At 41.0% G+C, this 12,735-nt stretch overlaps 1 protein-coding gene across 5 annotated transcripts in view; it reads left to right on the top strand.

Annotated features, from left to right (window-relative positions):
- LRRFIP2 (LRR binding FLII interacting protein 2) overlaps nucleotides 1-12,735 on the top strand; it is a 195,256-nt gene that overhangs the window by 137,338 nt on the left and 45,183 nt on the right. For 3 of the 5 annotated variants that reach the window (XM_077269334.1, XM_077269332.1, XM_077269331.1), the window contains 2 exons: nucleotides 11,276-11,404; nucleotides 12,038-12,109. In XM_077269334.1, coding sequence (XP_077125449.1) covers nucleotides 11,276-11,404; nucleotides 12,038-12,109 — 201 coding nt within the window. The remainder of the gene's footprint in view (nucleotides 1-11,275; nucleotides 11,405-12,037; nucleotides 12,110-12,735) is intronic. The other 2 variants (XM_077269333.1, XM_077269335.1) reach the window with 1 other exon arrangement.

Genomic DNA, 12,735 nt, shown 5'->3' with positions numbered 1-12,735 from the left:
TTTGCAAAGTTTGGAATTTTTTTTCACCACTTAGGTGAAAAATAACCTAGTCATGTTAGGTGTCTATGAACTCGTAGTGACCTGGAGAATCATAATGGCAGGTCAGTTTTAGCATTTAGTGAACCTAGCAAAATAGGCAAGCAAAAAACAAGTGTGGGATTGCACTTTTTTTGCAATTTCACTGCACTTGGAATTTTTTTCCCGTTTTCTAGTACACGACATGCTAAAACCAATGATGTCGTTCAAAAGTACAACTCGTCCCGCAAAAAATAAGCCCTCACATGGCCAAATTGACGGAAAAATAAAAAAGTTATGGCTCTGGGAAGGAGGGGAGCGAAAAACGAAAACGGAAAAACGGAAAAAGCTCCGGGGGTGAAGGGGTTAAATAAGCGTATTTCTAATATTCCTAGATATTCCCGGGCCCTTATCACATTTATATTTTTAGCAGCTAAACAAACTATAGCTTCGGCATGGAAAAAACCAGGCTTGGACTTATCGGGAGTTAAATCTCACCTATCCTGGTATATGGTAAATGAAAAATTAACTGCTATACTAACTGACAGAGTCGACAGATTTGAACTTATTTGGCTCCCCTGGGCAGAATATGCAAGCCACACCCCTTTTGCGGATCCGGTATCCCGACTGTCTAACCTTAGTCCTCAGGCGCCTGACTAAACTACCCAAACGGATACAGATTTACTATAATCCCTTCTCGGGTCCCCCCTCTCCCTTCACCCCCCCTGATCCCTTGTCCCACATTCTATGTTTGTCTTTGTCTTTGTTGTTACACTCGTCCTTCGTTATGACTTGTGTTATGTTTATTGCTGGTACTGGAACATAAACGAAGGACTGTTATACTTTTTATGATGCAATGTACTATTGGATAACGTTAAAGTACCTTCCCTTCCTGTACCATTTATTTTTGCAAACTTCAATAAAAATTTATTGTTCAAAAAAAAATGCAGCAAAAACACCCTGTGTGAACTAACCCTAAAACTTTAGGCCAGATTCCTGTAAGTGTATCAAGCCTGCAGTCATTTTAATATACAGTCTTTATTACCACCCTAAATAAAATAAGTGTGATTTGCTATTTTAGATGTATTTAGGAATTTATTGATGATAATATTTTTTTCACTATTTTTTTTTTTTTTCAGTTCCTGTCAAAGCTCGTGAAAAGATTTTTTCTGGTCACTAGATATTGATGACTTGTCCAGAGGATAGGTCATCAATATTAGACCGGTGGCGCCCAACACCCAGCAGCCACACAGATGAGTTGTTATAACGCACCCAGGTGTAAACACATTACCCCAATTCATCTTTGTTTCTCCATTGTTCTGAAATAATTTGCTTATTTTTTAGTGGCTTTAGTTTTTGCACCTTATTTTCTATACGCTTTGTGCCACTTTTCAAGTTCACTCTCTTTTTTAGGTCTTTTTTTTTTATTTTTCCTCTACGGCTTTGCTTATCCAGATGTTTTAGACAGATTCATGAAACGTGACTTTTACCAAACTTTTTATTTTTTTTGTCACATCCCCATTCCCGGCCCAGAGTAAGGTTTCTGGGGGAGTTTTCAGTTTGGCACGTTTTTTAGACTTTTTAAGGGATTTTTGACTTTTGTTGTTTAAAAACTTACAAAAACTGGTCAAAGACGAAAATTAATAGCATTTTTTATTTTGCACCAAATTCATGATCTGTGTGTCATTTTGAAGAATTTAACCCCTTCCCGACATCTGACGTACTATCCCGTCGAGGTGGGGTGGGCCCCCATGACCGCCGACGGGATAGTACGTCATACGCGATCGGCCGCGCTCACGGGGGGAGCGCGGCCGATCGCGGCCGGGTGTCGGCTGCATATCGCAGCTGACATCCGGCACTATGTGCCAGGAGCGGTCACGGACCGCCCCCGGCACATTAACCCCCGGCACACCGCAATCAAACATGATCGCGATGTGCCGGCGGTGCAGGGAAGCATCGCGCAGGGAGGGGGCTCCCTGCGGGCTTCCCTGAGACGATCGGTACAAGGTGATGTACTCACCTCGTACCGAACGTCTTCTCCCTGCAGGCCCCGGATCCAAAATGGCCGAGGGGCTGTATCCGGGTCCTGCAGGGAGCACTTCCGGGTCGGAGCAGGCTGCAGATGAAAGCTGCAGCCTGCACGGCTGTAAGTGAGATCGGAGATCTCACAGAGTGCTGTGCACACTGTGAGATCAGCGATCTGTAATGTCCCCCCCTGGGACAAAGTAAAAAAGTAAAAAAAAAAATTCCCACATGTGTAAAAAAAATAAAAAAAAATTCCTAAATAAATAATAATAAAAAAAAAAATATTATTCCCATAAATACATTTCTTTATCTAAAAAAAACAAACAAAAACAATAAAAGTACACATATTTAGTATCGCCGCGTCCGTACCGACCCAACCTATAAAACTGCCCCACTAGTTAACCCCTTCAGTAAACGCCGTAAGAAAAAAAAAAAAAAAACGAGGCAAAAAACAACGCTTTATTACCATACCGCCGAACAAAAAGTGGAATAACACGCGATCAAAAAGACGGATATAAATATCCATGGTACCGCTGAAAACGTCATCTTGTCCCGCAAAAAACGAGCCGCCATACAGCATCATCAGCAAAAAAATAAAAAAGTTATAGTCCTCAGAATAAAGCGATGCCAAAATAATTATTTTTTCTATAAAATAGTTTTTATCGTATAAAAGCGTCAAAACATAAAAAAATGATATAAATGAGGTATCGCTGTAATCGTACTGACCCGACGAATAAAACTGCTTTATCAATTTTACCAAGCGCAGAACGGTATAAACGCCTCTCCCAAAAGAAATTCATGAATAGCTGGTTTTTGGTTATTCTGCCTCACAAAAATCGGAATAAAAAGTGATAAAAAATGGTCACGTGTCCGAAAATGTTACCAATAAAAACGTCAACTCGTCCCGCAAAAAACAAGACCTCACATGACTCTGTGGACCAAAATGTGGAAAAATTCTAGGTCTCAAAATGTGGAGACGCAAAAACTTTTTTGCTATAAAAAGCGTCTTTTAGTCTGGTTTCACACTTGCGTTTTTATCTGCATGCGTTTTTTTAAAAAACCACGTGTGAAAAAATGCATGTAAACGCGGTAAAACGCATGCGTTTTTATAGAAAAACACAAGAAAACAAGAAAAAAACAAAAAACCCTAACCCTACCCCTAACCCTACCCCTAACCTGAAATACGTGGCACTGAAATACGTGGCACTGAAATATACGTTTATATACGTATATAAGTGCCACGATATTTCAGAGGCCACGTATTTAAGTGCCACGTATTTAAGTGCCACGTATTTAAGTGCCACGTATTTAAGTGCCACGTATTTCAGTGCCACGTATTTCAGTGCCACGTATTTACGTGCCACGTATTTACGTGCCACGTATTTACGTGCCACGTATTTACGTGCCACGTATTTACGTGCCACGTATTTTTCAGTGCCTGAAATACGTGGCACTGAAATACGTGGCACTGAAATATCGTGGCACTTAAATACGTGGCACTTAAATACGTGGCACTGAAATATCGTGGCACTGAAATACGTGGCACTTAAATACGTGGCACTGAAATACGTGGCACTGAAATACGTGGCACTTAAATACGTGGCACTTAAATACGTGGCACTTAAATACGTGGCACTTAAATACATGGCACTTAAATACGTGGCACTTAAATACGTGGCACTTAAATACGTGGCACTTAAATACGTGGCACTTAAATACGTGGCACTTAAATACGTGGCACTGAAATACGTGGCACTGAAATACGTGGCACTTAAATACGTGGCACTTAAATACGTGGCACTTATATACGTGGCACTTATGACTGTCAGAAAATGTTCAGTAAACGGTTAGGGGTGAGGTTAGGGGTAGGGTTTCAGGTAGAATTGGGGAGTTTCCACTGTTCAGGCACATCAGGGGCTCTCCAAACGCGACATGGCGTCCAATCTCAATTCCAGCCAATTCTGCGTTGAAAAAGTAAAACGGTGCTCCTTCCCTTCCGAGCTCTCCCGTGCGTCCAAAAAGGGGTTTACCCCAACATATGGGGTATCAGCGTACTAGGGACAAATTGAACAACAACTTCTGGGGTCCAAGTTCTCTTGTTATCCTTGGGAAAATAAAAATTTGGGGGGCTAAAAATCATTTTTGTGGGAAAAAAAATATGTTTTATTTTCACGGCTCTGCGTTGTAAACTGTAGTGAAACACTTGGGGGTTCAAAGTTCTCACAACACATCTAGATAAGTTCCTTGGGAGGTCTAGTTTCCAATATGGGGTCACTTGTGGGGGGTTTGTACTATTTGGGTACATCAGGGGCTCTGCAAATGCAACGTGACGCCTGCAGACCAGTCCATTTAAGTCTGCATTCCAAATGGCGCTCCTTCCCTTCCGAGCTCTGTCATGCGCCCAAACAGTGGTTCCCCCCCACATAGGGGGTATCAGCGTACTCAGGACAAATTGGACAACAACTTTTAGGGTCCAATTTATCCTGATACCCTTGTGAAAATACAAAACTGGGGGCTAAAAAATCATTTTTGTGAAAAAAACATAATTTTTATTTTCACGGCTCTGCGTTATAAACTGTAGTAAAACACTTGGGGGTTCAAAGTTCTCACAACACATCTAGATAAGTTCCTTGGGGGGTCTAGTTTCCAATATGGGGTCACTTGTGGGGGGTTTGTACTGTTTGGGTACATCAGGGGCTCTGCAAATGCAACGTGATGCCTGCAGACCAATCCATTTAAGTCTGCATTCCAAATGGCGCTCCTTCCCTTCCGAGCTCTGTCATGCGCCCAAACAGTGGTTCCCCCCCACATAGGGGGTATCAGCGTACTCAGGACAAATTGGACAACAACTTTTAGGGTCCAATTTATCCTGATACCCTTGTGAAAATACAAAACTAGGGGCTAAATTTCATTTTTGTGAAAAAAAAAAAAAAAAAATTATTTTCACGGCTCTGCGTTATAAACTGTAGTGAAACACTTGGGGGTTCAAAGTTCTCACAACACATCTAGATAAGTTCCTTGGGGGGTCTAGTTTCCAATATGGGGTCACTTGTGGGGGGTTTGTACTGTTTGGGTACATCAGGGGCTCTGCAAATGCAACGTGACGCCTGCAGACCAATCCATTTAAGTCTGCATTCCAAATGGCGCTCCTTCCCTTCCGAGCTCTGTCATGCGCCCAAACAGTGGTCCCCCCCCACAAATGGGGTATCAGCGTACTCCAGACAAATTGGACAACAACTTTTGGGGTCCAATTTATCCTGATACCCTTGTGAAAATACAAAACTGGGGGCTAAAAAATCATTTTTGTGAAAAAAAAAAAAAAATTTATTTTCACGGCTCTGCGTTATAAACTGTAGTGAAACACTTGGGGGTTCAAAGCTCTCAAAACACATCTAGATAAGTTCCTTAGGGGGTCTACTTTCCAAAATGGTGTCACTTGTGGGGGGGTTTAATGTTTAGGCACATCAGGGGCTCTCCAAACGCAACATGGCATCCCATCTTAATTCCAGTCAATTTTGCATTGAAAAGTAAAATAGCGCTTCTTCCCTTCTGAGCTCTGCTATGCGCCCAAACAATGGTTTACACCCACATATGGGGTATCGTCGTACTCAGGACAAATTGCACAACAACTTTTGTGGTCTAATTTCTTCTCTTACCCTTGGGGAAATAAAAAAATGGGGGTGAAAAGATCATTTTTGTGAAAAAATATGATTTTTTATTTTTACGGCTCTGCATTATAAACTTCTGTGAAGCACTTGTTGGGTCAAAGTGCTCACCACACATCTAGATAAGTTCCTTAGGGGGTCTACTTTCCAAAATGGTGTCATTCGTGGGGGGTTTCAATGTTTAGGCACATTAGGGGCTCTCCAAACGCAACATGGCGTCCCATCTCAATTCCAGTCAATTTTGCATTGAAAAGTCAAATGGCGCTCCTTCCCTTCTGAGCTCTGCCCTGCGCCCAAACAATGGTTTACACCCACATATGGGGTATCAGTGTACTCAGGACAAATTGCACAACAATTTTTGGGGTCCAATTTCTTCTCTTACCCTTGGGAAAATAAAAAATTGGGGGTGAAAAGATCATTTTTTGTGAAAAAATATGATTTTTTATTTTTACGGCTCTGCATTATAAACTTCTGTAAAGCACTTGTTGGGTCAAAGTGCTCACCACACATCTAGATAAGTTCCTTAGGGGGTCTACTTTCCAAAATGGTGTCACTTGTTAGGGGTTTCAATGTTTAGGCACATCAAGGGCTCTCGAAATGCAACATGGCGTCCCATCTCAATTCCAGTCAATTTTGCATTGAAAAGTCAAATGGCGCTCCTTCCCTTCCGAGCTCTGCCCTGCGCCCAAACAATGGTTTACACCCACATATGGGGTATCAGCGTACTCAGGACAAATTGCACAACAATTTTTGGGGTCCAAATTCTTCTCTCACCCTTGGGAAAATAAAAAATTGGGGGTGAAAAGATCATTTTTGTGAAAAAATATGATTTTTTATTTTTACGGCTCTGCATTATAAACTTCTGTAAAGCACTTGTTGGGTCAAAGTGCTCACCACACATCTAGATAAGTTCCTTAGGGGGTCTACTTTCCAAAATGGTGTCACTTGTTAGGGGTTTCAATGTTTAGGCACATCAGGGGCTCTCCAAATGCAACATGGCGTCCCATCTCAATTCCAGTCAATTTTGCATTGAAAAGTCAAATGGCGCTCCTTTGCTTCCAAGCTCTGCCATGCGCCCAAACTGTGGTTTACCCCCACATATGGGGTATCAGCGTACTCAGGACAAATTGTACAACAACTTTTGGGGTCTATTTTCTCCTGTTACCCTTGGTAAAATAAAACAAATTGGAGCTGAAATAAATTTTGTGTGAAAAAAAGTTAAATGTTCATTTTTATTTAAACATTCCAAAAATTCCTGTGAAACACCTGAAGGGTTAATAAACTTCTTGAAAGTGGTTTTGAGTACCTTGAGGGGTGCAGTTTTTAGAATGGTGTCACACTTGGGTATTTTCTATCATATAGACCCGTCAAAATGACTTCAAATGAGATGTGGTCCCTAAAAAAAAATGGTGTTGTAAAAATGAGAAATTGCTGGTCAACTTTTAACCCTTATAACTCCGTCACAAAAAAAAATTTTGGTTCCAAAATTGTGCTGATGTAAAGTAGACATGTGGGAAATGTTATTTATTAAGTATTTTGTGTGACATATGTCTGTGATTTAAGGGCATAAAAATTCAAAGTTGGAAAATTGCGAAATTTTCAAAATTTTCGCCAAATATTCGTTTTTTTCACAAATAAACGCAAGTTATATCGAAGAAATTTTACGACTAACATGAAGTACAATATGTCACGAGAAAACAATGTCAGAATCGCCAAGATCCGTTGAAGCGTTCCAGAGTTATAACCTCATAAAGGGACAGTGGTCAGAATTGTAAAAATTGGCCCGGTCATTAACGTGGAAACCACCCTTGGGGGTGAAGGGGTTAATGCAAAAAAAATTCAGCAAATAGCATGATGCAAATAATATAAAGTGATAAATTGTGTTCAATAAATCACAACTGATCGTGGGGCTCTGGGTGTTGGACTCAATCTGATGTTGAAAGCTTTTCTTTAGGTTAAGGTACCGTCACACTCAGCAACTTTGCAAAGAGAACGACAACGATCCGTGACGTTGCAGCGTCCTGGATAGCGATCTCGTTGTGTTTGACATGCAGCAGCGATCTGGATCCCACTGTGCCATCGCTGGTCGGAGCTAGAAGTCCAGAACTTTATTTCGTCGCCAGGTCGGCGTGTATCGTCATGTTTGACATCAAAAGCAACGACGCTAACAATGGATGTAATGGAGCCAACAACCAGCGAGCACGAGAAGTGAGTCGCCGTTACGTCACTGGATCGCTCCTGCATTGTTCCGGAGTTGCTGTGTTTGACGTCTCTACAGCGACCTAAACAGCGACGCTCCAGCGATCTAGTTTGGGTCGGCTCATTGTCTATATCGCCGCAGCGTCGCTGAGTGTGACTGTACCTTTAGGTATTCACTATCTGCCTATTGGACAATACCTTTAAGGACTTATGTTAGTCGTTTCTAAAACCTCAATTTCTCCCTATGGGACAGTAGGTCACAGACAAATTTGCAAACATCACAAAAAACTAGCAGATTTTTAATTTTATTGCAGTGGTTGAAAAAGTAACAACATTGCCTCATGCAGAGAATCATTTATGTCTCAATATGGTCCAGTCACAATGCCGATGTAGTCTTAAAAGGGGTTGTCTGATCAGAACCAATAAGTCTGCATTCACTCTGTGTAACTGCAGACTTAGGAATTTTTTATTTATTGGAGATCCTTTTTTTACAATGTGGGCTCGGTATGGAAACGGCAATTCCAACTGGCATTATTTTTTATTTATTTTTTGTGTGTGTTTCATACACTGTGTTCCCTACATGTTCTCATAAGACCTTTGGGGGACATTTGAACACCTTGGACATCAGTATTAAAACAAATGTATTAATATAACTTGGGCTGGTTTGTTGACCACAGTAAGAGGAGATAAATATTATGTTTCATAAACAGCAGAGCTGTGTGGGTTTCATAGAACCCATCAGCTCCTATTCTCTCCCTACACCCAGAGATCAGATGATGGTTAGAGCTTCCTGATCTGTATGCAGTGGGGGAGAAAGTACACATGATAATAAATCATGTCTGCCTTTTCTGCAGGGAGTCTACCTGTGGCTAGCAGATGCAACTCTATTACCCAGTGACAAAGTCACGGCCGAATAGAACAAGGACCACGGTATATGGGCAGACATGAAGTAATTAAAGAACATTTAGCCAGAATTTTATGTACCGTAATTACAAAATACCTTTAATCTAAAACACCATAAAGCCTACATAAATTAGTTATCATGGACAACCATTTTACATATACTTTGTAAACAACCATTTTGCATATACTGTGTATACAACCATTTTGCAAATAATGTGTATTTGTCATATACAGTGGGTAAGGAAAGTATTCAGACCCTTTTCATTTTTCACTCTGTTTCATTGCAGCATTTGGTAAATTGTAAAAAGGTTTTTTTTTTCATATTAATGTACACTCTGCACCCCATCTTGACTAAAAAAACAGAAATGTAGAAATTTTTGCTAATTTATTTAAATAGAAAAACTGAAATATCAGATGGTCATAAGTATTCAGACCCTTTGCTCAGTATTGAGTAGAAGCACTCTTTTGAGCCAGTACAGCCATGAGTTTTCTTGGCAATGATGCAACAAGTTTTTCACACCTGGATTTGGGGATCCTCTGCCATTCTTCCTTGCAGATCCTCTCCAGTTCCGTCAGGTTGGATGGTGAACGTTGGTGGACAGCCATTTTCAGGTCTCTCCAGAGATGCTCAATTGAGTTTAGGTCAGGGCTCCGGCTGGGCCAGTCAAGAATGGTCACAGAGTTGTTCTGAAGCCACTCCTTTGTTATTTTAGTTGTGTGCTTAGCATCATTATCTTGTTGGAAAGTGAACTTTTGGCCAAGTTTGAGGTCCAGAGCATTCAGCAAGAGGTTTTCATCCAGGATATCTCTGTACTTGGCCACATTCATGTTTCCTTCAATGGCAACCAGTTGTCCTGTCCCTGCAGCTTAAAAACACCCCCATAGCATGATGCTGCCACCACCATGTTTCACTGTTGGGATTGTATTGGGCAGGTGATGAGTAGTGATGAGCGAGTATACTCGTTGCTCTGGTTTTCCTGAGCATGCTCGGGTGGTCTCCCAGTATTTGTGAGTGCTCGGAGATTTAGTTTTTGTTGACGCAGCTGCATGATTTGTGGCTGCTAGACAGGCTGAATACATGTGGGGTTCCCTTTTTGGCAACCCCCACATGTCCAAGCCCCAAAGTGCATGTCTCCCCAATAGTGATGAGCGAGTATACTCATTGCTCGCGTTTTCCCGAACATGCTCGGGTGTCCTCCGAGGATTTTGGCATGCTCGGAGATGTAGTTTTTGTCGACACAGCTGCATGATTTGCAGCAGCTGGACAGCCGGAACACATGCAGGGATTTCCTGTTTGTTAGGGAATCCTCACATGCATTCAGACTGTCTAGCAGCCTCAAATCATATAGCTGCGTCTACAAAAACTAAATCTCCGAGCACTCACAAATACTCTGAGACCACCCAAGCAACGAGTATACTCGCTCATCACTAGTGATGAGCAGTGCCTGGTTTTCTCCACACATACCGCTTAGTATTATGACCAAAAAAGGTCTATCTCTGTCCCATCAGACCAGGGAATGTTATTTCTCGTAGTCTGGGAGTCCTTCGTGTGTTTTTTAGTAAACTCTATGTGGGCTTTCATATGTCTTGCATTGAGGAAAGGCTTCTGTCAGGCCACTCTGCCATAAAGGCTCGACTGGAGAAGGGCTGCAGTGATAGTTGACTTTGTGGAACTTTCTCCCATCTCCCTACTGCATCTCTGGAACTCAGCCTCAGTGATCTTGGGGTTCTTCTTTACCTCTCTCACCAAGGCTCTTCTGTCACGATTGCTCAGTTTGGCTGGACAGCCAGGTCTAGGAAGACTTCTGGTGGTCCCAAACTTCTTCCAGTTAGGGATTATGGAGGCCACTGTGCTCTTAGGAACCTTGAGTACTGCAAAAATTATGTTGTAATCTTGGCCAGATCTATACCTTGCCACAATTCTGTCTCTGAGCTCCTTGGCCAGTTCATTTGACCTCATGATTCTCATTTGGTTTGACATGAACTGTGAGGTCTTATATAGACAGGTGTGTATCTTTCCAAATGAAGTCCTATCAGTTTAATTAAACAACTGGACTCCAATGAAGGAGTAGAACCATCTCAAGGAGAATCGCAAGGAAATAGACAGCATGTAATGTAAATGAGTGTCTGAGCAAAGGGTCTGAATACTTATGACCATGTGATATTTCAGTTTTTCTTTTTTAATATATTTGCAAAAATGTGTACATTTTTGTTTTTTTTCAGTCAAGATGGGGTGCAGAGTGTACATTAATGAGAAAAAATGAACTTTTTTGAATTTACCAAATGGCTGCAATGAAACGGAGAAAATTTTTTAAAGGGGCCTGAATACTTCCCTTACCCATTGTACTTGCATACTGCTTGTTGTGTGTGAGCCACTTGTGCAGAAAATTTCATGATTATGTCTGTGTTCTGCATTTTATCCTATGTTTCTCTGTATACTTATGACTCTATTCCTTCTATTTGTGAAGCCATCGTCTCGCAATGCAAATTCTGCGGTTCCTGGAACCTTTACTCCATTGAGCGGATCATCTTCTCGCAGAGGCAGTGGAGATGCAAGTAGTTTACTAGATCCAGATGCTTCCCTAAGTGAATTACGGGTAAGACATTGCAAGAATATGCACCTTCCTTATCAGCCAGCAGTACTCCTAGGAAAAAACAGCTGTACGCTTGCAGAATTCTGAATTCACAATGTATGATCCATTTGATTTTTATTGGCATGTAAGTTGTGTTAGCATTTTTTCTGAAACCATAGACATAGATTTATCTCCGTATGTACATGTAGTTCTGGATTCATAAAGGCAGCCATTTTGCACTCACTAGAGTCATGCAGCCTTTCATTAATTTGGCGCTTCTTTTAACTTCTACGTGACTCAGGAAAAGTCCGCAAGTCAGGGGCTGGCATACATTTGTGTTGTAATTTACGCAATTTTTGTGGTGCACTCTGCCATTTTATAAAAAGCTGACCAGGACTAGTGTGAAAACACGCAAAATTGCAATTTTATTTTTACATCTTAAGCAGGTTTACACCAGAAAACTGTCATAGTTGCATCATAAATTTGTCCCTTCCTTTTTTGATACGATGGACAGTCACATTTAATTTTTTGTTTCCTTCTTTTCAGATTTGGACATATGTGTCACATTAATTTTTTCTTGCCTCCACAGCTACTTTTTTTTTTTTTTGTAAACGTTTTTGCAGTTTGATAGTATGGTTCATTGCCTGTCTTCTGCAGGATATCTATGATCTTAAGGACCAGATTCAAGATGTAGAAGGGAGATACATGCAGGGACTAAAAGATCTAAAGGTATCAGGGTTTCCAGTCCCTTCACAAAAGCATGCTTCTTGGACTGCAAAAATGGAGCACATTTCTTTCTGCTCCTTAACAGATTTCTCAGGGCTTAACTAATAACTTGTTATGAAGCAAAATGTCCAAGCATGTGCCATGTGTAACTTGCCACGTATTCAGTGTATTTTGCTTTACACATTTTTTAAAAAATATTTTCTTACTTAAACCAATTAAGTGGTAAGATAGATGGGCAGTGGTGCGGTAGTGCCCACCTTCCTAGAGAACGGAACGGTCAAGTCAATATTACCACTTTAAAGACTTAAGTATAATCTGTGTACTAACTGATCATGTTACATGAAAGGGAACCTGCCTGAACTAGTGGCTGCATGAAACATAGGTAATCTCCCACAGTGCGCACATCTGTTTTTCTCCAAAATGCATTGGCGTTTTTGGGGAAAGCATAGTGAAAATGGGGAACCTTAATGTGCATGCCTTGCTGTTCGCTACAGGGACTTGTTTCTCCCTATATACAGAAATGTCATGGGAGATTTTATCAATTCAAAATCAAAGTTAGTAATTTAAGGTTGTACATAGACCTGTATTTCAGTAGGTGTGTAATGCACTAAAATTACCTAATAAATCAT

The sequence above is a fragment of the Ranitomeya variabilis genome, chromosome 6, assembly GCF_051348905.1.
Source record: "Ranitomeya variabilis isolate aRanVar5 chromosome 6, aRanVar5.hap1, whole genome shotgun sequence".
NCBI lineage: Eukaryota > Metazoa > Chordata > Amphibia > Anura > Dendrobatidae > Ranitomeya > Ranitomeya variabilis.
This window is presented reverse-complemented; position numbering and strand designations above follow the sequence as displayed.